The sequence below is a fragment of the Anabas testudineus genome, chromosome 4 (assembly GCF_900324465.2).
Source record: "Anabas testudineus chromosome 4, fAnaTes1.2, whole genome shotgun sequence".
Taxonomy (NCBI): Eukaryota; Metazoa; Chordata; class Actinopteri; order Anabantiformes; family Anabantidae; genus Anabas; species Anabas testudineus.
In genome coordinates, this window is record NC_046613.1 from 17,553,519 (window position 1) to 17,580,059 (window position 26,541).

At 39.1% G+C, this 26,541-nt stretch overlaps 1 protein-coding gene across 1 annotated transcript; it reads left to right on the forward strand.

The window, feature by feature from the left end:
• Nucleotides 1-242: 242 nt before the first annotated feature.
• Nucleotides 243-25,034, forward strand: kank3 (KN motif and ankyrin repeat domains 3). The gene is made up of 12 exons (XM_026345757.1): nucleotides 243-328; nucleotides 14,051-14,123; nucleotides 16,347-16,431; nucleotides 16,904-18,706; nucleotides 18,970-19,072; nucleotides 19,239-19,463; nucleotides 19,583-19,673; nucleotides 20,109-20,328; nucleotides 20,566-20,708; nucleotides 21,978-22,178; nucleotides 23,276-23,377; nucleotides 24,112-25,034. The coding sequence occupies exons 3-12, from the start codon at nucleotides 16,395-16,397 to the stop codon at nucleotides 24,172-24,174; spliced, it is 2,988 nt and encodes a 995-aa protein (XP_026201542.1). The 5' UTR covers nucleotides 243-328; nucleotides 14,051-14,123; nucleotides 16,347-16,394; the 3' UTR covers nucleotides 24,175-25,034.
• The last annotated feature ends 1,507 nt before the right edge of the window (nucleotides 25,035-26,541 follow it).

The following is a 26,541-nucleotide window of genomic DNA, read 5'->3' on the forward strand; positions in this document are numbered from 1 at the left end:
TTTCTATTGCTACAATTCAAGACATATATGACAACAGTCTTCATAACAGTCTGTCATTAAAGTGACATTAATTACACATATAGAGTATTAATGGAACATTTTAAACAACAGAGAACTGTATTTAATGGGATTAATTTAACTTTCTGTAAAATGGTCAACGTGGCAGTTTTATTTTGAAGCCCTGCAGCGGAAACGCGTTTTGAAGTGGGCTCATGTTTGACTCCTCTCGCTCGCTCGGTGTTGTTTTAAATCCTCCCCCCAAACTTTTCTTACCTCCTCGGAAAGTCATGATAAGTCTCAGTGTGACCGGACGGAGAGAAGCCACAAGGTAAGAAGACCCAGCCCGAGGCATCGATCACACACATGTTCCCGATGCGCATTGATTATCTGATTATCGACTGATCGACACGTGAACACAAGGATCTTAAAGCTCTGTTTGTTTTGTTAAACTGTGTTCAGGTGATTTACTGATTAAAAAACAAACAAAAAAAAAACATTGTTACTGTGCAGCGTCTGCAAGAAAGATGCGTAAAACTTAATGCACGTTTGGAAAAAAGTTGTTTTTTTTTTAATGCACAAACGCGAAATGCTCCCTTCAGTGTTTTACAGATGTGTGTTTATTCTGCTTGATGGTGATGTTACTGTGTCTGAGAGACTTTTATTTAAATTATGGTTTTCACGGATCCTTTAGTTTCTTCTTCACTTGCATTGATTTATTTGATTGATTTTCAGCTGCTGGTTTGTTTTAGTCTGTAAGACTCTATTACAACTAGATTTATAACCAAAATCTCATTTCTACCACTTAAAACTAATAAAAATGTGCTTATAGCTGTGACATCACTGTGTAGAAACTTTTTAATCCAGAATTGTGTTGAGCTCCTTAAACACAGTACTATACATGTTTTCGGCTTTTTTGTTCTTCAGCTGTAAAAACATCCCACAGAATCTCATGAAAGACAAATTAGATCACGTTTTTAAATTGTTGTCGTTGGCTTTTTATAGATTTTTGTACTGTTTTACAATTGGTTTGTTCACCTAATTGAGCTCGATCTGTGCCTTTTCTCTTTCTTTCCCTTTTTCTTTTTCCTTTAAAGCACTTTCTACTTTAAGGAGTGCTTCATAAACAAAGCTTGTTTACTGGATGTTAAATTGAGAGCAGAAATACAAGAAATCTTTTTCCAGATACTGTTGTGGGTGAGGCTGCTACATGGGACGGAAATCCCCCTGACCTCCTCTATTGTCTGAAGTGTTGAACTCTCCGCCCGCCCCCTCGAGTTGGTCTCTTGCCTCTTATTACACCGTGCATCATCTCAGTCTCCTCACTTCACCATGGTTTAAGTTTTTAATCTGTAGATTTTCAGATGTTAAGTCGGTCTTCGTGAGGACGGTCCCTGCTGCTGGTCACGTTTCGTCTGATTGACTTGGTAAAAAGGTCACGGAGATATTTCCAGATGCTGTAGAAAACGATTCAGTGATGATACTGAACCAGGCTTCTTGTGGAAATCTTTCAGAAGAGGCACAAATATTTGAATAAATGTTTCTTCCTTCCCCAATTAGTTGGGATTAGAAAATCATAAGCTGGAGTTGTGAGACTCCATGAGGGTCTGACGGTAGCTTGTTGGTGGTGTTGCTGGAACAGAGGCTGCTGATTTAAAAATATCCAGCATATAGCCAGTAATATAATTTGCTATGTGGTATGACACTGCAGTACAAAGTTCACTGCACACTATTGAACTAAATGCATTGGGACCATCACTCTATCTATCACTCTATCTTATTTACTGTATGTCCACTGGCAGTGTGAGAGGAAATGATGATCAGTACTGTGCAGAAGGTTAGGGCAGTAAGTAAGGAGTAAAGTGAGGATACCTACAAACATAAGGCCACGAATAGGTTTAAATGCTCGGTTAAATTCATATGAAGTAAATAAGTTAATGACTGGATTAGGAGTCGTAGATATTGTGCAGAATTTGTTTTTGGGAAGCAAGAGTTTCTCTTAATCGATCCTCACCTATGTTCACAATCTGTCAGACTGTACCTAGCGGCTACAATGATTTGCCTTTGCAGGGTGTCTCGCACACTGTGAGGAGCTCTGACATCCTAACGTTGCAGAGGGGTTGGTAAGTTGAGAAAGAGAGGAATCTGTTGGCTGGTTTGGGAACAATTATAGGAAGAATGTGAAATAAACATATTGCATAAAAGACAGAAGGCAAAGAACCAATGCTGATGAGAAATATTTTGATGCAGTGACCTTTCTGTTGAACTTCCTGTTTAATAGTTTCATAATGGATAACGGATGGTGGGCAGCACACTGGCGCGGAGGTCAGCCGGCCTGGACCCTTTTGTCCCCATGCCTGTGTCAATTTCCTCCCTCTCTCCAAAGACAAAGTTTAGATTAATTGGCGACTTTTAATTGTCTTTAATGTTGTTTTTAATAATAACTTTGAAACAAAATGTTTTCTATATGGACACTGGACATTTTGCTGGAGCATGATGAGTAGGAACATGATGCAGCTGATGAGCTGAACCTTGTGGCTTAAATGTGTGTTGAGCTCATAACAACTTTCAGCAGCTCCCACAGGGGAATCTGTCTGTCTGCAACAGGACCCTGGTGTTTAACTTGACTGCTGTCGCCTCAAAAATAGATTGTAAGTTTAGTTAGAGGTGTCGGGGGGTCAGTGTAACGCTCTTCACACTAGTGAAATTAATATTTGTGCTGATTTTCCTTTTAATTCATTAATTAATAATGAAACCGCTTGGGAACGGATCGAGGACTGTCGATTAAATTCACACTGAATTAAATTTAGGTCTGTCCTCCTGCTCATGAGTCCTGCAGCTTGATAAAATACATGCTGTCGTATTTTTAGCTCTATTACAAGTGGTTTTAATTTTAGCGTCTCAAGAGTGCGAGTTACTCGGTGCACAGCAGAGACATGATTCAGCGAGAGGGAAGAAAGCTGGACTCACCAGTGTTGGGTCAGGAGTGCAGTGAAGTAATAGATAATGGGATGTTTTCACCACAGTCCTGTCATATTGAACATGTAAATAGTGTTCATGTCTTGTATGTCATAAATACAAAACATGTTCTGCATCATTTAGGATTTTTACCGTTATTACAAACAGCTAAGTGGGAAAAACTGTTCATGTCCCACCTGTAATTCCAAGTCGGACATCTCAGGTCTTCATTACAGCATCTCCCGTATGTCAGAAAGATATAAGATAAAACGGCTTCAAGCCTAATTTTACCTGCATGTACACTATTGTGAAGTGTTTGTTTACAACTGTGCAACATCATCGACCATCTGATCAATAATGATCAATTAACTTTTCCAGTTGATAAACTTTATTAACAAACACAATATGCAGGACAATTGTTTGCTGATGAGGTGTTTTGATGTCATTTACAACATTAACAGCGTCAACACCGTATTTCTGATCAATTTGATGTTATAAACAGTTTTTCTTGACCCAAACTGTGCTGTAGTAAGTAAAGTAAGAAATGATCGTCCTTCCTGTTCTGACATGACGTGAACACATTCTGTTTTAAACTGTGTTATATAAGAGGAGTACTTGTTAGTTTGATGTGATCACAACAATAATTACAGACCACTTTCTCAAAGGTTAAAACATATTCATTATTAGTTTTATGAAAGTTATTGCACTTTGTTTACCGTTCGAAAGTTTTGCTTTCTTTTTGGGGCAACAATTAGTTTAAGTGTTTAGCCTGTGTGGAACCTAAGAGCTGGAGGCTTTCGTCTGATTGGAGTGGCTTCTCCAACTACTCCTGAAAAGACGAGTTCTGAGTTATTTACCTCGTAGTTGAGCTCATATTCCCTTTTTGATTCAACTCTCTCCATGTTGAGTTTGAATTATTTTGAAGTAAAGACGGTTTTAAATCCTCTCAAGATGATAGATTAATGGTTTTGCAGTAATCTAACCTAATCAACTTGATTTAATCATGTTAAATTATCTGTTCATGTCTCTTTGTTTTTATCAACTTACTCTTGGCTTTTAAATAAATTCAGTCAGTTGTGGTCTTTCTTGGATGTTGTATAATCTCTCCGATTAGACTGAGACAGAGCAAACTGTGACAGTCACGTTGGAACTCTGCAAAATTAAATTATCATGATCCATTTAGATATTGCAGTTTTTGATCATGCGGAAAAGTGGTTTGATAGTGGGACAACTTATAAGAAAATAAGCATGAACATATCTTAATAAAGGTGATTTATTTGAACACATTGAGATTATCAGGATATGTTGAAATCAGAAGAAAACTGCTTTGGTGATATTGAATCAGAGCTGTGAATCGGAGCCTAACCCTGTGCTCTGTTGTTTCATTAACTTTTCCTTCTTGGAAAAGCAAAATTAACCAGATGATCTCCTTATCTCGCAGCGAGAACGTAATAAATCCTTATAGTAAAGAATTTAAAAGTTTTTTAAATCTATTGATTTAATTTTTTTGAAGACTGTTGTCATATATGTCTTTTTTTTAACTCCTGCACAAACAGACCCAAACCAACACTGAGCATTACCTGAATTATTTTCTACTGCACATTAACACGTGTTGCTCTAGAAAGTATTTCTGGCAGTAGGACAGCGTTTCCTTATCCTAATGAAGACATGTCTTTGGACACTGGATCAGTTCCTTGTTGGTTTGCTGCCCACTTTCTCTGGTTTTGTATAGGGCTGCTTATTCCTGTGAATAATGTTACACCAATCGTTTCCTTATTGTCACCTTATCATAGGTTTTCAGAGGTTCTGCCTTCTGACGAATGTGAAGTGAAGAGTTGGACAAAATGGCACTATGATATGAATGACTCCCCCTGTGGTCCGATCAGACGCTCCTCCCATGGTATCTCTACTGTCTGAGAATCGTACTAAAAATACCAGCGTTAACTTGAGTGCTGGCAGAGCTTGGGAAGGAGCCACTAATCAAACTCTGTGCTCCAACATCAGGGTGGGAAAACACCAAAATAACCAAACGCTGCTCGAGTTTGGCAGCATCTGGTGAGTCTGTTTACTCCACCAGACACTTTGGCACGTCACCAGCCATAATTAACAGGCTGTAATCACTGAACCTAAAAGCTTTTTGGCTGCTGTTCTGGTCAGAGTGGCAACCTGGTTGCGACTCTTATGGTTTGGGGACCCAAAAGGTTAGATTCCCACTCTGCCAAGCTGACCGCTCCCCTCTGGGAAGAACCAAACCACGACTGCTTTTGGAAACACATGCTGCAAGTTACTGTGATGCCACAACCTAGATTTCATTTTTGGATCAAACAAAGTTTTGTGTGACTTTGTGAAAGAAGAGAGAAGTTAGTTTGTGGTTGGATTCAAACTTTGCCTGACGCCATCTCAAGATTGTTCTGTCCCTGTTTCTGCTTTTGAGTCTGAAGCTTGAGATTGAAAGTGAAGTGAGAGTGAGATCTTGATCTCTAGTTTCAAAGTCTAAACCGGAGCCTGGTTTGCCAAAACCTGATGTGCTGTGAAGCTGGCTGACCACATTATATTTCCCACAATAACTAGGCTACAGAAACAGGGTTACCTGAGACGTGTTTAAAAAAAACAAAACACAGTAAATGCACCATAAAAATGAATGACTATGAGAGGAGTTAAACATCTGCAGTGGATTGGATTTCTAAAAGCTGGATAAACAGCAAAGTGATGATAGAAAAGACACAACACGCTCTTATTCCATCTAAAAAAGGTAACATTGTCATCCCTGTATAAATAAATGTGCTCACAGACTAGAGGACTAGCAGCCAAACTCAGAAACGAGCCTCTTGTAATGTTAGTTCAAATATTTTCTCAATCAGACCCATCAAGATTATGACTAATTAAACTCCTCATCCCCAATTATTAAGAATATTAATAACACATTTATTATGAAAAGAGCTGCTACTGGAATAAAAAAGGAAAGATCTGATCACACATCTCTGACTGAACTATCAACATTTCCTAATAGTTTGGGTTGATCTAATGACACTAGTAGACTGTTTTCTGATTTTCAGACCTGCTGCTCCAATGTTTTTGTGAATGAAACAAATGAAGCACAACAGGCAGCTGTATATAGCGATTTAAGAGCTGTTGATTATGTTAATGATTATATGTCATGGACCTGCAGCTCCTGATGAACAGATGGCACTAATCAGTCTGAAATGAACAATTTCTAACAAGTGCGCGTCGTTAAGAGGGTTTGATGGAAAAAGATGTGGGACGTTATTATGAACAAGACTCGAGCAGAACGTAAGATGTTTAAGAAAAGTGAGTAGAGTGTATTTAATACTCCTGAATGTGTCTCCCTTTCCACATGTTGTATTAGATCAAGAGGATTAATAATTACCTATTTATCAAGATGAAGAAAAACACATTTTTGGCCATATTGCACACCCCAAGCACAGAGGCGGCCTCTGTTTACTTGTTCTTAATAAACCAAGAACTGCTTGTGGAACCACCACTGCCCTATGAAGTCATAGACGGAGGCAGAACAAGGATGTGTTGAGTTCACACTGCAGCTGAAAACAAGCATTATATACAAGTAGGTTATTTTTCCATAGAGTAAGAGATCAGGAGGTCCATTAGAGGCTCTACTTGATGCATTAAAATGCTAAAGTGACAGTAGAAACATCAACAATACTACTAGTTACTAGGGACATAATAAATCCAATTTAAAACAAGTAGAACTGAATAAAGGCCAAACTTTAGGGACGGGACAGACCAAGCCAGTTTTTGTAGCGTGTACTGTGCAAACCAAAGGTGTTCCTTTGTTTACGGTTTGTCTGCGCTCTCAATCCTTCAATGCTTTCCCTGTTTGAATGACCAACACAGACTTCCACCTGCTGATGTAGAGATTATTTCTTGGTGCCACTCTTTGGTCCAGATGAAGGTGACACAACAGTAGCTCTAAGTCGCCTTTAGCCCTTTGATGCCGTGTGTCACAGCCATCTCAGCGGGACTACAGGAGTAAAGACTGGCCTGAATCTGAGAAACTAACTGAATCACTACATTATGGAAAACTGAATTAGAGACCTCAAACATGTATTTTCCACAGGAGCAGATCCATGGGGATGAAGGTGTGTTTCTCATCCCGTGCCTTGTCATTACCCCGGCCCTCTCCATCAAAGAGATACTGAACTGGTATAATTTTCAGCAGTGAAGGAAATAACATGATAACAGACGCATATTTTAGTTGTTTCAGGACAGAAAACAGCAGAGGCTGACATCTGGTCTTGTTCTGTAGTTACAAGAATCAGACATCTGGAGGCTTCGGTTGCTACTGTAACGAATAATACAAATGGCTCAGCGTCTCCTCTTAAATACAAATGTGCAGAACAGATATCTAGGTCAACTCAGGGAGGCTTTTAGAGATGCCTGAAGCTGGTTTATTTTAGTTAGAAAACAACTGATGTGATTAAAGGAACGGGAAATGAGAGAAAAGAGAGAGAGAGACGCATTGGTACGGTTGAGATAGCTGAACCAAACACAAACCTCTACAAAGACTCAATTAGTATGAAATGATAAATAAAAAAATGTTCATGCTTGGGTCCTGGAGAGTTTGTGTCTCACTGCAGGGAAAACAGGGTGTGTTTGGTCGACAACGCAACGTGACATCAGAGCTGGAAACAGGCTAATTGGGGAAAACTGGATTTGTGAGCCCTGCTTTGTTTCAGGGAAGGGCAGTCAGCCGTCAGGCATGGGACTGCTTCAGCCTCAGCTGACTGGATGCTGCTGCTGCTGCTGCTGCTGCTGGAACATGAGCTATGTGCTTACTGTGTGCAGTTTTGGAAAGTTACAAGGCTGCAAACTGGAGCCAGCATCATTGTTTCCACAAAGAAACATATAATGTTGCTATTCTAAGAATTTATTCATGTCCGTTCAGGTCTTTGGTTGTGTGACTGTCCAAATTTGAATCTTTACTGGATGGCAAAACAAAAATACTGTGTGTACAATGTGGGACTGTTGAGTTCTTGTTTGTTAGACTTGGGGGGACGTCTGCTTGTTGGATTACCACTGTTATTCTACTGATACAACAATCATTGAGAGTCAAACTTTATAAAGCAAATGCATAACTAAGCGTTTTTTGTATTTCTGTTCTTGTTTTCGATCGGTGATGACAAGGAGAAGTGTTCGTACTCTACTGTCGACTGAGATGTTGAGGGATTGAAAACCCTGAAGACTCTGTGATGCTTGTGTACAGGGAGTTAAACGTACCATAGAGTGGGATGAAGTAACTAGTACATTTACTCAAGTAGTTTTGCCTGAATCATTAATGGGGATACTCAAATACAATTTTACCATATTCCACTACATAATTAATAGTTAATACGTTTGCACAATTTTGAATTCAGGACTTTGACTTTGGTTCTGATCCAGTGAGATGTTTAATGAATCAGACTGCTGAAGAGCGGAGTGGGGTCTTTACTTCATAGTCCTTGAATGTAAAAATCCCTCGTCTGTGGCCTCTTTTTATCCTTCATGAGCAGCCGGCTCTCAACAGAGTCAGATCCACCGTGGGAGCCGTCATTGCTCCGCTGCCAGACGCTGCCTCTTCATTTTAAGACTCATCAAGCGTTGGCCGTAGTCTGTGACTTTAGTGAATTCACTTTGCAGCATTTTGAGGCAGTTGGGGAAAGAGTGCGGGGGGAGAAACAACGAGGCCTCTCAAAACTTTTAGAAAACAGCATTGCCACCGAAGAAGCATAATGCCTCATTGTGGAGCCTGAATGTGCCTGATTGTATTTGCTGGAGAATCTGGAAGGAAGAGGGAGGGGAGGCAGGATGCATGTGACGTTTGAAGTCGACTTGATAATTAAAAAAATTTATTATTTTCTTATTTCTACAGATGTGAGCGATGTGACTTGTTCGTGATGCCATGTCGTTTGAAGTTGACTTTTGAATTTATAGTGATGTTGGCGATGTGACGTCAGTGAGACAGGAAATGGCATCTAGTGTTACTGTTGGTACGAGCTTCAGCGCACACAAACACTTAAACACTTGAGTCCCTGCCAGAAGTGATAACACGCTATCTAAGCTCAGTGTGATGCATCATGTGATGTCGACCTCACTGCTGTTGTTGCACACCACGGTGTGCGTTTTTGTGTGTTTGTTCAGCTCTCGGTCTTCTCTGGTGTTTTCCTGCGAGTTTCAGGAAGCAGCTTTCAGGACGGCCTGATGGGTTTCCTGGCAGGACCCTCCTCCTCTCACAGTTCCTACTGGGAGACAATGGGAGGTCTCCCACAGGGCATTGAGGGGAGTGTGTGTGTGTGTGTCTGTGGTGATGAGGGGGATTTATTGGGGAAGAAGTGGGCTTCCCTTCAGGAAACTGCAGATTTATCCCAGCAGCAGAGAGGCCCTCCTATGAGTGTGTGTGTGCTGGTGTTTTTGCGTCTGTTAGGCCTAAATTCCCTCACCAGGATAAAGACATGAAAGAAATCTTGTCCTCATCTCTACAAGGGCTTTAGTGCAGAGTTATGAGCAGGTTTTAGGTTCAAATAATCTGAGGTGTGAAACTGGAAACAATCTGTCCAGTGGGGATCTGTTCTGAAGCTTTTCATTATATCACGATCATTTCTCCGTCGTCTTGTTCATGTTGGCTTAAGGGCGTACGGAGGTCTGTGCTGTTGGTTTGTGTCTCGTTATCTGTGTTTCTGTGTCCAGATTTCTGAATGGGTTCTTTCTCATGCAAAGCAGTGAGAATGTAAAAGTTGCTGCCAGCAATAGGATGTTGGCTTTTTCTCCCTGTCAGTCAGATTGTGTGTCTTTCTCTCTCTGTCTGGCTTCCCTTCACGGAAAAAGGGTGGCATTGTGGACAAGGCCACTGTTTTAAAAACATGGTCCCAACATTTTCTCTCATGAAGTGGACTTGGTGCAGGCCGGCTCGATGTTCTGCTCTTCATTAACATCATGTTTATCAGTTTACTCTGGGGTGACGTCTCAGTACACGGCCCTGCTGAAAGTAAGAGGAAAACCTGTTCTGTTTTCTCCTGAAACGGCTCTAGGTCAAGTTCATTGAATGTTGGATGCCAAAGACAACCTGCAAAGCTGCAGAACTCATTTGGTTTGTAGGTCTGACTGCTTAAAACCTGGTCCGTGTCTTACTAAAGCAGAGTCGGTATGTGTTGAGACCCTTTCAGTAATTTTTTATTAAATACATTTTAGATGCTACTGGAAGGAATTTCTAACTTTATAACTCACGTAGTGTCTGCACTCAGTTCAACAATGAGATGATTTACAGAATCTGAGTAGTGGAAGCTGCCAAGTCATATATGGATTTGAAAGTGAGATTATCCAAATACAGTTTTTGTGATGTAATTACTCTCGGTAGGGTCCATTTTCTTTTTCCTCTTCCCTTCTCCATCAAATTTAAATTACTTAACCAAGTTTTTAGCCAAACAAAACAAGGTAACCCATGGTAACCACTGTGGGGGCCATAGGTAAACAGACTGGACACATCACGATACGGTGCTGTCGTCCCCCAACATGCAACACAGTGTGACGTAACTTTCTCCAATGTCCAGGTTAGCAGAAGTTTTGAGTTGATTAAGTACCTTGTTTGAGTCTGAATTACCTTCACACATTTTTCTCCAAATACACTGATGGCTGACCACCTGTTTTTCTTGCTGTATGTTCCTCACTGTTTTGCCATATTCACAGATCTCAGCAACCGGAACCATAATTTCCTTTTTATCCCATTTGCTGCTAATTATGGAGAACTTAAAACAAAATCTTATTTTAAACCCAAACAATTGTCCATTTATTTAAGCAAATCCTTTATTTCCATATGTATTGAATTGTATGATTGGAAGAACAGAAAAGTTTCACTTTTCTCATGATTAGCTAAGCTGCTCTGTGTTTCTCATTTGTCAAGGGAAATTAAATCAGCTGAACATTTTATATTTTTTCCATAATTCTTTCCAGGAACATTTCTTAAAATTTCAGGAAATGATTCAGAAGTTTCAAACCTATGAAAAACCAAATGTTACCTAACTTTCCAGAATAAAATAGCACTGGAAAAGGGCTTTTTCTCCTGAAAATGCATGTTCATAGCTTCCTTATACTGTGTTTTTTTTTTTTTTTTTTTACTTAAACACTGTATTATTTTACACCTACAGTGTCTGATAACGTGTGTGGAACTTAAATTATCATGTAGCTGCAGTGTTGTATTGGAGCTCAAGTATAGTATTAATATAGACCCCCTGTGCTAGTACCACACGATTAATCAAATTCTGTTGGAAATACTGTATGTATGTATAATGTTGCATCAAACTGGATCCAGACAGCCATGTAAACCCTGAACATACAGATGTTTAATTCTGTTTAGGGCAGTCCGTCTGTTAACAGCAGTTTACTAAATTAAGGCGATATGACCACAGTGCTTTGACTGTAACATTGTTTTTGTCTGACTGGGATCATGTGATGTGTCGGTGTACTCTAATTAAAATAAATCAGATTTTTGGATGTTTGTGTGACTGTGCACTCATATCCTTGGGTTTATGCAGGTTTTACTTGTGTGTTTGTGGACACTTGTGCATGTGTTAATGGGTATTTTTGTAATAGTGTCAATGGTACACAGGGTTTGTCTCCGTTTGTGTGAGTGTGAGACTCGACAGAGTGGCTTTCAGCTGGTCAGGACTCAGGGTTTACTGTAGAGACAAGGAATGCAGCTTCTCACTGCAGTCTGTAATTTACTGTGTCATCAAATCACAGAGGAAAAACAGCAACACTTGAGGAGCTGAGGGAAGTGTTTGTGTGTGTGTTGTTAAGGGGTGAGAAAAGAAATGAGTCATATGACGAGAGGAGTGTAGAGATGGAAAAGTGGAAAGGAGGAGAGGATAAACTAGACATGCAAGTAAAAGCGGGATATTAATGAAGGATTAATCATCGAAGTGAAGTTGAGAGTACTCATTCTAGTATTTATTTTAACTTTTACTTGGATAAGTAGTGAAATGTTTCCACCTAACAAGAAGGAAGTCTGGTTAAAACCTTTTAAAACATTTAGAAAATCTGCTGTGAAATCAGGCATTTTAAAATAAAACCTTGAGGGAGATCCTGGAGGGAAGCTTTCATTGATATATTCCATATTTCAAGTCTGTGAACTGTTGGTGGTTTCGTTGTTTTAAACAATGAACTGAGGAATTAAAGCTGTTACATATTTATATCTTTAAGGATAACTTGACTGTGATACCATAAATCCTTATGTGGCATTGAAGAAAGTAAAAAAAAAAAAAAAAAATAGAGATGACCAAGTTCTGACACAAACCTAAACTTTATTTTGAGGGAAAAAATAATCAAACCTAAGTGCAGTAAGTGACTCTACGATTTAATTTCCAGACAAGAGCTCAGACAATGGGCTCACATTACAAAAACTAGAATCAGACCTGTTTTAACATCAGACAAAGAAGGATGTTAGATTATATGTTACTAAAATTGCTCAATAAACAAACTAGTGGTAAACCATGTGACTTGTTTATGAGCTGTGTTTAGCTCGTCTTTAATCCTATAAAAAACAAAACACAATAGAAAAACTCAAAGTATAGAACACTACTTCTCTACTTTGGAACAAATGAAATAAACGAGGTGAGATCCCTGAAAGGTTGTTTAGCGTTTGTCTGATTGGTCCAAACAACAGTATCATTTATACTGTGGTTTGACCTGAGAGTAGACGATGACACCACAACAACACTGATGAGAAACAGATCTGTGGTTGACAAACGGATACTGAGCAGAAACATTGTTATCAGATCAAGAAGATTCTTCTCTATTCATTGCATAGTTTAATTCATTCATTCTTTACAACAGCACATATTATAATTTGTCCTAATTAGTTTGAATGTTTGTGGTGTTTTCCTTCTGCTGCTGCAGTCTGAGCTCACAGATGGTTTGTGTGTGTGTGTGTGTGTGTTTTATAGGTTATCAGTAGTCAGTCAGCTAGAAAGACGACCAGCATGTTGCAACAGCATGTGTTACTGTAGGAATGTGCCTCAGGCTGCAAAAAAAACCAAACATCTGCGTGTGTTGCTGGAAGAGTGTGGATGAAACTACATTTATCTGAAGTCTTTTGTGTATGTTGGGGGCATGCAGGTTACTGTATCTGGCTCTGTCTATGTTTTCATATTTCAAAGACAGACTGTACCTACAGATACTTAAAGACATGCACCGGAACGTGAACATTATCTAGGTGAGCTGCATGTGAGAACGCAAACGTCCATATCAGAGGACCTGGAGATTACTGACGTTATCCTGCGAGCCCCATGGTACAAAGTCTGGGTAATGTCTGAGTGTGATCTCTGCTGTGTCACATTGAGTCTTATACACAGGTCCCCCCCCCACTCCTAGCTAAAATCGTGTGCTCGTGTGTGACTTGGACTATCTTCCCACTTTCCAAATGTTAAAATGACAAAATAAGATAATACTGAACCTAGTTTTCCTTTCTAATACGACTTGTCCAGAGCATCACCTATAATTTTCCTTGTAAATTCACACACCTGTGATAATGAAGTTTATATTGGTGCAGGTGGATGACAGTGTTGGAGGTTTTCCACACCAGCTCTGTGTAAATATTCACACCTTGTGTACTACAGAGTGCAAACCTTAAAGACACGTGTCGCTGGCGAGTGGTTTGCAAAAGGTTCACTTGTTGACTTTTTTACATTTAAACCTACACATCGGGAGGAAAGAGATGTGGCTCGAGCCTGCTGTTTGTCAGAGAAACGCCCAACACTTCCACTCAATAGTCTGAGTGACAATTCCCGTGCCACAGGAAACAGTTGAAAACTTGAACCGGAGGCAAAGTAACTCAGCAGACAGTATCAGATGTGCACTGCACAAGTCCAATATTGTGGCAAAAACAACGTGTGACATGGCTTGGTGACGTGGGTGACAAATGTTTACTTGTTTATTTAGTATTGATTATTATTGATTCTCTAGCTGCCTTTAACAAAAACCATTCCCATTTCTTAGTTTCCAAGTTTCTCTCTGAACTTTATATCCAATAATGTACAGTTTGTTGAAGTGTAGTGTCTCTGAACTCCATTTATCTCTTTTCTCACAGGGCTGTGTGGAGCAGCGAGGACCTAATCAGCCTGAACTCCAGCTACATGAATCACTCACTGACGGGCTGAGAGGTACATTTTTCCATAACACATCATGAGTATGTTTTATTATTTCTTATAGTGCTCATCTGTTACTTTATGTCCCACCGCCAACGTACAAGGTATGTAGGACATTATGTCATCATGCATAAATGGGGCAATGCTGATTTCCCAGAAATTAAAGCTTAACAAGATCAAATTGATACCAGAAATAAAAGGAAGCAAACACATGTGCTGGTTTTAAATCTTTGCTAATAAATGATCTACTTAGCTTATTTGGAAGGAAACCATTTTCCTCATTAGCACAATAACTCAAGAACAACAGCCTATGTGGTGAAAACTTCATATGTACACCACTTGTACCCCATAATAGTAGTTTATCTGATCAGGCGTGGCTGCATATGTATATTAATGTATTAAAATAGTTTTTACTTATTTTAGCATTGTTGATGACAAACTTTCAGTACTATAAGCAATCATAGGGCAGGATGTAAGAGCCTCTTGTTAATGAATGTTAATGTCTACTCGTCTGCAATTTGTATACCAGCTCCAGCCAGGTAGTATTCACACCTCTTCAGTTTTACTGCATTGTAAATTATTTAAAAATGCACCATAACATGTTTTTATAAATGTGCCTCAAAACAAAATGTTACTGTGGAGGTCTGTATACAGTTCTTGGACTTAGTGGCGTAGGTTATGTTCTGACACCGAGAGTCAACATGGGACCTTGCGTCCTAGTCTTTGCCTTCTAAAAAAATGTCCAATCTAAATACATCTCAAGACATTTTGAAACAAGCAGGATTCACCTTCCTACAATTGAGATTCCCACAGTAAAAGGCCTAGGTAACAATAAGAAGGATTTCAGTTTTGTTATTTATTTAATTTGGTACATTTAAAAAAAAAAAAAGTTTTTCATTTGCTATTTCCAAATATATTTGGCAGTAAAATGTATGCCTGCATATGTCAAGCATGCATACGTGTCTGTGTCATGCAAAGTTTTTCTTTGGTCAGGGACATTTGCGAACTGGTAGCTCTTTCCGGCTGTACAGACGGGTTTTATGTTTCCTGTCTGTCTGGAACAAACAGGAGAAGGTTGTTAACAGGAGCAGTGATACAGAAGCTACAGTAGTTACAGAAAGAAAAGCCCTTCACAGCCTTTCACAACCATTTTTTTTTATTATTTAAGATCTTTTATAAACAGAACTGTAAACTTTTCACTTCCAAAATGTGAAAACATGTGTCATAATGTTGCACAATATAATTTCCTTAGTTTCTTGGTCATGTCCTCACAGTTTTTTCATGTGTATAAGCATGTCGTGGAGGAAATAATTGATTTTCAGTGAACCAGTAGGTAATGGCAGCGTTTTTGCTTTTACATGTGAGGACAATGCTGTGGTTTTTCAGCAGAACTAGATGGTGTGATACTGTTAATGTAGTAGCTGTCTTGTGGTTTTGGACAGTGTTCAGTTCTTTGTTGTTGACTTTGTCCTGAGATGTTTTGCCTGACAGCTGTCTTCACTGTGTGCCAGAAGAACACATGCAGGCATGTCTCACTATATTAGTGATGACACTCATTGACATCATGCATTCCCTAACCCGAATTTAAACCCAATTGTAACTTTAACCCTAAAACCTAACTCTCAGAACAATCGTGTATTCTAATGAAATTAACAACTCTTATGGTAGAGAGAGTCTGTTCTATAGCGTAGATCCTCTGAATGCGGAAGCAACAACTAGTTAGGAAGTCCAGAGTGGAAAATGTATAAACTGTATACATGTTCACACTCCCTGAGATATTTATGTCAAGCTCAATGTCAACATTACTCAAGAGGAAAAAGCAAACGAGATCAATTTAACAAAGACTCTTTATCTCACAAAGCAGGAAATTCACCTCTTGAACTCAAAGGCTGTCATTTATGCTACCATGACAGAAGAAAACAAACTTCTTCAGTCCTTTTACAACAAAGTGAGATTATGGATCCACTTGAGCCATTTATAAGTTTGGCTGTTTTTGTTGCTTGTTGTGTTAAGGTGTCATCATCAAAACTATGTTGATTAGGAGCATGTGATGTCTATGCTTACAGAAAGAATTGGTTAAGTCAAAACATGTGGTGACACATGATAGTAACTAACAAATAAGACTTTCTGCAATGTACTTTCCTTTAACCTAACTACTGTGCAGTGCTTTAGAAAAAAACAACCTTTTCCTTCCTCTATGTGACATGAATGCATTTAGACTGTGTTTTCTTTACCCAGGTGTTGATTTTAAGCTGCGTGGTCGCTGAAAGGTCCCAGTCCTGAAAAATGACTCAGTCAGTACAAGTTAACCCAAAGCTCCCTGGTAAGAAACTGCATAGAGAACCTTGATGTTTGGCTGTTGCTTTGTGCTGTGGTTATTGTTGTAATAAATCCAAGCATTGGTTTCAATCTGACATTTGTAGGTTAAATGTTATCACAGAAACGGTTAACTCCAGGAAAGAGATTACATTCCACATTGTTTGATATGTTTTTATGTAAACAATATTGTAAACAAAACAGATCAATAAACCTGCTCCATAATATCATGATACATTGCATCTCTTTAGTGTGTTGACTGTAAATATACTGTGTCAACACTGCAGTATGCACTCACTTACCACATTATTAGGTACACCTGTACAATCTATTCCAGAAGCTTTATCATGAATACTAATTTTAAAGGTTATAAATTCTCAGTTTGTGTTGAAACTGTGAGAAAGGTGATAATTCTACTGTAATATTTTGGCCACCCTCTATATTTCATGTTGTTAAGTTACTTGTCCTTTCCCCTTCAGATCTGGGCTCTCCGTACATCTATTCCAGTCAGGAGGAAGCTGAACAACCTGGTTCCTACTCTGTCCAGACACCATATGGTTTTCAGCTGGATCTGGACTTCCTCAAATATGTAGAAGAGATAGAAAGTGGGCACAATCTCCGTCGAGCATCTGTGAACTCGCGCCGCTCTGGTCGAGGGGTCAGACTCTCCCAAAAAAGTTCAAGTGTAGGAGGACGTAACAGTGGCTGGACATCCACAGAGTCTCTGGCGTCCCCTGCCAGTGAGGATGGCAGAGCTCCTCCATTACCACCACCACGCAATCGCCTTGGGTCTGCACCCTGCGAAGGTCTCTGTCTTTCCCCTGTGACACTGCTTACTTGCCCTCCTCTGTCTGCCGGAGCCAAAGTACCACCACCTCCACCACAGCGCAACCCTAGAGTTGAGCGGACTCTTCTGGAAACCAGTCGGCGGCTACAGCAGGAACAAACCCACCAGCACCAGAATGGTGGGCGCTTTCAGCTTGCAGATCCTCCCAAACCACTCTTACCCACTGCATCCACGCAGCCTCTGCAGAGTAGCCTGACAAAACTCAGTCCTCAGACCTCTGGGCGCAGCACTCCAGCTGCTGGCTCTACAGTAACTCCAATTCCTCCTAGCCAGCTGCAGACAGTTAGAGAGCAGATGGCTACGGCCTTAAAGCAGCTAAAGGAAATGGAAGAGAGGGTAAAGGGTGTTCCTGCACTTGAGAAAGAAGTGGCGAAGCTTCGGGCAGAGAAAGACATGCTCCTGTTAGCCCTGCAGGAGAAGAAAGTAGCCATGGAGGTAGCCCATCAGAAGCAGCGGTCAACAGAGTCGTCCACCCAAACTGCAGAGACCTTTCAAACCCAAGAAGACCATGGTATCCAGAGTCGACTGACTTCACCAACCTCACCTGGTCACAAAGGCTTCGGAAAATTTATTGAGCTGAAAAGGCTTACAGAGAAATTTGAAGGCAAGGAAGAGAAAGCCCAAGAACCTTCATTAAAAGTTTCAGTAAAAGCTCCCCCAAAAGTTTCAGTTGTTGAGAAGAAATCAGTGGCCGTTGGGAACAACATGCCTATGGACTCTATTGTATTCTACTATAGCCAGGGTGTGAAAGATGCCTCTGAGGGCACCAGGGTGAATGTTTGTGAGAGAGGTACAGGAACAGAAACCCCTCTGCTTCATGAGAAGGAGGTACAGACCAGGGTGGAGACACAAGAGGCTGAAGTTTGGGTTATGGAGTCACTGCTTGGGCTGACCAATGAGGCACAGCGGGAGATAGACACCTTACAGGACACCATTAAGTTCCAGCAGGAATCCATTCTGTCTCTAGAGGACCGACTGAGTGCAGCCGACAAAGATCTTGGGGTTCTTAGAGCTGAAATGGAGGCAAAAACCTCGAAAGTGATGTTTGAAAAGGGGGTTCTAGCAAAACCAGACACTACAAACGCCCAGGTAGAGACACTGAATGCTGTGCTAAAGCATGCTGCAGTTATGTGCCGTCCAGACATGAGCGATGCATGTGTAGGTGAGATTTTAACAGCATGTCAGATTGAACAGGGCATCCAAACTGATGCTCTAGAAAAACCAGTGGAACCAATGCCTGTTACTCTGGTTAGCACTGGATGTCAATGGGAGGACTTGTTTGAGGAAAAAAATGAGGAACATAAAGTTACAGTGCCAAAGAAGAGACAGTTGACCATTGCTGAATACAAGGTCTCTCCAGAAGAAGAGGTGGTCAGTACAGCTGAGAAAGAGGGTGATCAAGTACAGAGGACTGCAACTGACAACACAAAGACAGGTGAGAACTTATCTGTCCTTACTGTAGGTTTAGATGTGTAGGTGTAGGATTAGTGTGCATGTGCAAAGACAAATAACATCAATAGTAACTGTAACTATTCTTGGGCAAATGGGAGAGAGAGCTATGAAATATAATGTTTTTTTTTTTTCAAAAACACTTTAAAACAACAAACAATTAAATAAGCTCTTTTACTTCAAATAATGCTTATAATATACAATATAATGTACTGAGAAGTACATCTTAATCCACTTATTTAATGGCAGGTATGCTGAAATCAATCATGAAGAGGAAGGATGCAAGTAACTCAGGCGAGAATCGCACCACTGGCAAGAAGAGCCTGCAGTTTGTTGGGATTCTAAATGGAGGGTGGGTAACATGAAACCTTATTTTTACCCCAGTAAAAATAATTAATAGGTGGACGGAAGGTCTGAAGTTTTCCCCTATCACATATTTGATAAATAAGAAACCTAATGGGATGGGCACAAATCTGGTATCTGTGTTCTTTATTTGAGCAAATATTTATGTCTCCCAGGTATGAATCGACATCAAGTGAGGAAGAGGAGGAGGAAGATGAAGACGATGGGAGTTCTTCTGGAGAAAGTGGAGAAGGGGAGTGCTTGGATAGTACAGAGGAGGATGAAGCCGCTTTGGAGGAAGAAACATCTGAGGAGGAGAGAAACATCAACTTGGACGAGAGTGACACTGATGAAGAGGCACTGAGAGCTGCAAATTATTCATCTGATGCTGTGAAAGAGAAGTAGGTTATTACAAAATAGGAAAAATAAATTTTGTGAAGTTGCTTTAATGATTAATGCACCTTAAAGTAACGGTTATATTGTACATGTACATAAACGCACAACTTTCTTTTTGTCACAGGTTTGAGCTGAGTTCAAAAATGCGTGAAGCCTGCCTCATTTTGAAGAATCACCTTAACGATGACATAAAAACACTGAAGAGTAAAGAAGTGGTATGTTGATGCATTCTTTAAATTAATTTATCACTAAATTGAAAAGTCTACTTATTTTTAACAAAAACTTTATCACTATCACACACAGCAATAATTTAAAGAAAAACTATTTAATAGAATTTAAGTTGATGAAACCTGCGGGACTGTATGTTTGTGGATTCTCTTTATCACCAGAAAACATAAATTAAAAATGATAGGAGCTCCATGTAAAAAATGAGTGAGGAGAAAAAACAGAAACATTAACCACACAGGATGAAGTGACTCATGTTACAATTGACTGGGATTTGTTGTTGTTTTTATTTAGGTTTTGCTGAAATGTAGCATATGCATTTTTTTAGATACTGATAAAAATCTATAAAAGTAAATATTGTAGCTACTGAAATTTAGCTTTTTTTACATTGTCAAAATGTTAAAATAATATCACCACAACTTCAGCTCTCCAGCACCCACACTGTCCAGCTTGAGTGGTTCCGTATCTCCAGTGCGAAAATGGCTCAGCCTTCACGCGTCTCTGACTACCTGATGGCGTTTTCTGAGGTGTCATCAGTGCTGCTGGAGCACGTAGTCAACATGACTGATGGCAACGGAAACACAGCTCTCCACTACAGCGTCTCACACTCCAACTTCGGGGTGGTTGGGCTCCTGCTGGACACAGGTCAGTGACAAAGAATCTTCAGAGAAGAATAATCAAACTCAAACTCCATTACATCCAGCACAAAGTACAACCTGAAACCTTTTTAAACACAGTTTCAGCATCAGCTACAGAAATTTTCCCTTTTATTGCAGGACCGTTATCAGAGTGCATTAGCTTTGGCTATGTGTACCTAATACATGTTTTTGTATGCTAGTAAAAAAACTGACTAACATTTAAAATAACAAAACTGCTCTTCAGGTGTTTGCTCTGTGGACAAGCAGAACAAGGCGGGATACACGGCCATAATGCTGGCTGCTCTGTCTACTGTGAAGGAAGAGGGGGACATGGCTGTGGTCAAGAAGCTCTTCAGTAAGGGCAATGTCAACGCCAAGGCCAGTCAGGTAAGTCATCATCAGTCAATCACATTTCAGAGTGTTCAGTAACTGGTTACAACAGTCATGGTTCCAGATTTTTTTCTGTCTAAAAACAAAATTGCTTTGCCCACATTTGAGAACTATAAATACACAACATGTCTTCAAAGAAAAAAGGTTGTCATTGCTCAGTCTAATTTAGGACGGATGTTAATCTTCTCCACTCAACAAACCATAGGATCCATTCTGCACATTACCAAATTAAAGAAAACTTGTGTTAGGCACTAATTCCATCTAGTACTAGAATTATATTATTTGCAGCATTGTGTGCATTGCTGCATATCTTACAGTTTAGTGTGACCTATTTGGTTTTAAGATTTGAAACTAGTTTTAATCTAGTTTATCCTTAGGTTGTTTTGAGAAGGACAAAGAAAAAAAATACACAGGATAATACTCTTTAATGAGTCTATATTAAGAGTATTTAACTGTTGTAATGAAGTTCTACATCCAGAGACTTAAAGGAATAATTGCTTACAAGTTAAATTTGATCAAGTAAATGTGATACCTAATGTAACACGCAAGCCATTAACAGAAATCTGTTGACATTTGAATGGTTTTATCTCCTTGCTTTATCTAATCGGCTGTGTAGTGTATGTGTTTGGACACAGCACCTGACAGGCTCTTTCACTGCCAAGTCATAGGACTCAAAATTTATAGCATCACTGGCTATAAATCCAATTACTGGCACTGGTTATTGTTGTCATGGGAAACAAAACATAAGGCACACAATACAATGTTAGAGTCAGGAAGTTGAGCTATGTGCTGTATGGCATTTACAAATGTTCTTCTTTTTACTTGATTTTTTTATACTTTGCATGTGATTTAAAAATTGAGACAAAGAAAGTATGAGAAGCCATTTATAATTAATCAATTGTAAAATATCAGTTTTATAACTACAGTAGGTCTTACTGTACACTACATTTCTTACATACACAGTGCAACACTTTCAATTTCAAAATTATGATGATCTTATTCCTATACCATTACACTGTGAGAAGGACTTTACAGTAGAGGACTGGTTGCATTATGTGCAAATGCATTTAGCAAAAGCTAAACCTTTTGCTGTTGATCTCAAATTAAAGCTTGTGACAGAGGTTTTTGATTTTAGAAGGATAGAACTGACATTTGAATCTTATATAATAGACTGTAAATGGCAATTTCTCAACATTTAAAACACTAAAACCAGTGTGACATTTTGGAAAACAGTACTATGATGCTTATAGTTCTATACCTCTGCAGGCAGGCCAGACGGCATTGATGCTAGCGGTTAGTCATGGACGTCAGGAAATGGTGCGGGCACTGCTTGAATGTGGCGCTGACGTTAATGTGCAGGACGACGAGGGATCCACTGCTCTGATGTGTGCCAGTGAACACGGCCGAGCTGAGATCGTCAAATTGCTCCTGGAACAGCCTGGCTGTGACATATCCATTGTGGATAATGTAAGTTGTTTATATTAAACATTTGGCTGATACACACAATGAGAGAAACTTTGAGTGACTTACCGAGTCTAATGCTCAGGCCAACTGCTTGTTCTGACTGCTGAAAACATCTGGCAGTTTTCTCGCCTGGGATTCAGCTTAATCCGTGCTCAGGAAATGGCTTCTCATGTAAAATCGGTATATGCAGTTTCCTCTCCTTGTCACCTCTTTCTCTCCACCTCTGTTTTTAGTACTGTAGTTAGTAAGACAAACTGAAAGTTAAAGGGCTGTTATCAGATTATTTTCATCTGCCTTCTACTTAAATAAGTGGTGTTTTCAGGAAACATAATCAATAGCCTGGGGGGTTAAAAACATTCGGAAAAGCCCCCACCTCATCTGTCCTGCCTGAGAACACAGAACAGCATGACACACCATGACTGCAAGACCCATTTTGAAGTAGTAACTGCTGGACTTTTTTTCTTTTTAACAGAGGTATAAGGGTACACGGATTTCTTTGACTTGGTATAGTATGTTGTACGAGCTAAATTATTTATGTTGATCTTAAAACTTCCTAATTAGCTTTATGTTTTGCCACATCTGGAACATACATTTCAAAGGGTGAGAGTTCAGCCTGTTTGCTACACAAAAGAGGAAATTGAGTCTCTAATAAAATTTAGGTCTTAGCTACACTGGACAAGAGCTGTCCAATATGTCTTGTATTTTATGTCTCTTAAAAACTCATTTGAGAAGGCTACAGCAAATGCATTTATTATAAGGCTTGAAGTTTGAAGTCCGCTGTAATGTTTGTTTACATATACAATTATGCATGTCCTCATGTATGATGTAATAGCACAGAAAGTCCAATTACAGAAACAACAACATGCTAAGGATGCAGGACTGATAAATGTTTTGGTAGTTCACTGGCCAATCAAAGAAATGTGATAAGGACTCGATTGATGAGAATGAACAAGTTGGCCCAACATCTATTCCAAGAAGGATGTAACACACCTCCAACCCAAGGCATAGCCTAAGCCATAAGTTAAGGCATAGCCTTAGGGTTCGGCTTTAGCTTAAACTCACCTTCCTCTCTCCCCATGTCTTTCGTCCTCTTTGTGCAGGATGGGAGCAATGCTTTGTCAATTGCACTGGAAGCGTCTCACAACGACACAGCTGTGCTGCTCTACGCCCATATGAACTATGCCAAGACCCAGACTGCTGTGGTGAGTCCACACTCCTCCTTCTGCCCACAGAGACGAATTTGATTTAACCCCATATCAGCATCAGAGTTATTGTGAAGCGATAGTCACACTTTAGCCCAAGTTCCACATCCTGAAAAAGATCATAATAAGAAATAATATAAGCATTTTGAAGCAAGAGCTCATTTGTTAGTTGGTGGTTGGTGGTTAATTTTTGGGGTCACAAGCTTAAAGGTCTGAGACTAGCAGCTTTAAGTCTGCCTTCAAGCCTGCTAACGGTGGTGCAGGTCATAGTCACAACATAACTGTACAGTGTGCAATGTCTCCTGTATTTAAAATGGGTAGGGGTAGGATCAGTTCCACAGTGGCTCTGAGCTTTAGTTTGGGTGTGGGCAGCATTGACTAAAGGCACACTGCTGCCCCCTTTAGGGGCTTTATCAAATTTATAAAGATTGTTCATTACCATACTACTAAAACATCACTATTATATTAGGCATTTTCATTTTAATTTAAATTGTAATATAAATACAATCAAGAGAATATGCAATTTTCAGCTATGACTATTACATATTTCTAATGAGGTCAGTACAACTACACTAAAAGCTTTGCAAAGATAGATGTTATGTAGGAGTTATTGTACTGTAATATATTAAAGCACAAACATCTACTTGTTGAAATGTCCACTAAGTGCATAATCACTTGGTAAATTATTGATTCCTCTTTTAAAACCTAAACTGTCCCTACATTGTTTGTTTCAGGGGAGTCCAAAGACCCAGCAACGGAGCCCCACCAGTCCCCACAAGCCCTGGCTAACAGACTAACAGACACTACGTCAGACAGACTAGCAACCATAACTGGATATGAGCTGTGAAAAGCTCCACTGGAAGTGACTGAAATATATGTATTTATATATTGCCATGTGTCCTGCATTTATAAGTACTGTTAATATAAGAATATTATTTTTCCATAAAGGTAAAAGGTATATGACTAATATAAGCTCCTGGCATGTCTAAATGAGGCCTCCAGTGTTTTTTCTGACAGAAGATGAGAGTTTGCATTTCTTATTTGCACAATACTATTTTACAGTTGAAGGCAGCAAACACACCAGTCCCATATGATGCACATCAAAACCTCTACCCATTGCTTTCCATGTAATCAATTACTAACTCTCTAGGAAATTAGTGCTGACACTCCAGAAAAAGTGTTTACCACACATCTTCCTTTACCTTTACTACTTTCTACATAAGAAGTGGTGTGTGCAATGGATGCAAGGCTAGTGCATAATGGCTGATGTGTTGCTGTCTTAACTAGCCTTCTCTCCTGCCTTGGTTAATTGATCTGTGAACTTCTTCACCTCCTGCACTGTCTGTGCATTGTTTATTCATATAAATACACTGCCCATCCAAAAAAAGTTACCACCTTGACCCCATTGAGAATCTTTGGGACGTGCTGGAGAAGTCTTTGCATAGCAGTCTGACATTGCAACTTTGGACAGGAATAAATTTTAACACATCGCACAAGCTTATCGAAACAATGCCACGGCGACTCATATGCCATAATAATAGCTAAAGGCAGTCCAACGAAAATTTTAGTGTGTGACTTTATTTTGGACGTGCAGTGTATAAACATTTATATGGGTATACCCTATATATATATATATAGATTATATATATTCATGTCTGCAATAAACATTTACATGAAAATTGATGAAAACCTTTTTTTTTCCTGGAAACATTACAAACATGTAATTTGTACATCACAGGGACCCTTGCTAACAGTGCTGCAAAACCTTACTTGATTTCTAATACAGAATAACCTAAATTCCAAAGAGTTTGAATATTAAGCATCTGTGGGTTTTCTACTACCTAGCCTAGCTAACCTGTGAACAATTAGCAACCCAATTCATGGTATAAAATGTAAGTTTAGAAGTTTATTGTGACTTAAGCACAATTTTACATTCCTACCTACCTGGGCTGAATGGAGAGTCACTTGAGAATTTGACGTAGAAAATACACAAATGGAACAGATTTTTGAAGCCACTGCATCTGAAAATACAAAGATTAGCTCATTATTATAGGAGACAAGTCACGTTTGAAAATTCACTGATACATCTTCAGAAAAGAGAGTATTAACAACTCAAGGAACACATGTTTACCAACCACACAGAATGCTTTTTGAAGAAGAAAAAAAGTTAGTGTTGACACAGCAGTTGGAATACAGGTGGTCAAGGAGTGTTTCCTGGATGATAGTACCTTTAGGAGGGAACAGTTTGACAGTCTGCTGTCAACTGCTGGCATCTCAAATAATCTGGTTGGAAAACCAAAACACAAGATGTATAGAGCAAATTACAAAAAGCTGCTCCAAGTTGCTAAAATGCATTCTGATTGGGACCTATTTGACTAAAATGTGACTGAGTTAATTATATAATTCTGTTGATTACACAAAGCTTTAAAATACCAAACGTAAAATTCTAGTTTACAAAATACATGTAATTTTCAACAATTATTCAAAAAATGATTAGAAGTAGATAGCCATTGGTGTAGAAAAAAACAAATAATGCAAAAAAACCTCCAGTGCAGTAATCATTAGTAAATGGGGTTATTGTTCTGACTGACGTGCTGTGTTGATTATGATCAATTTAAGTGAAGCCAGAATCTGGCATTAAGTAGTGGATATGAACATTTCTTTCAGCTGAAGGATGGTTTGATCATAGATTATTCAATTTCAAAATGAAACTTTGAATGGTTTTCTTAAATGTAGTTAACCATTCAAATGTTTGTGGCTCACAGTAATTCATATGTATATTGTATCAGCATAGATATATACATTTTAATTTGGTTTACAAAAGTATTAAATCAGGGGGGTCAAACTCAATTGCACAGGGGGCCAAAATCCAAAACACACTTTAGGTCGCGGGCCGAACAGGATAAATATTTATTGAACACACTGAAACTTTTAAAACTTAAAAAAAAAAAAAATTATTTTGCTCTCCATAAAAATACATCCTATCTACATTATACAAGTTAGAAATAAAGTAAACATTAAAAGAACAAACATTCAAATTTCTTACTCTTGTGTCATTTTATATAAAAAATAAACTTAAATTTGAAATATCCCAAAAGATTTAGCTCTCCATAAAAATATATCCTGTCAAAATTATACAAATTCAAAATATGAACATGCTGCAT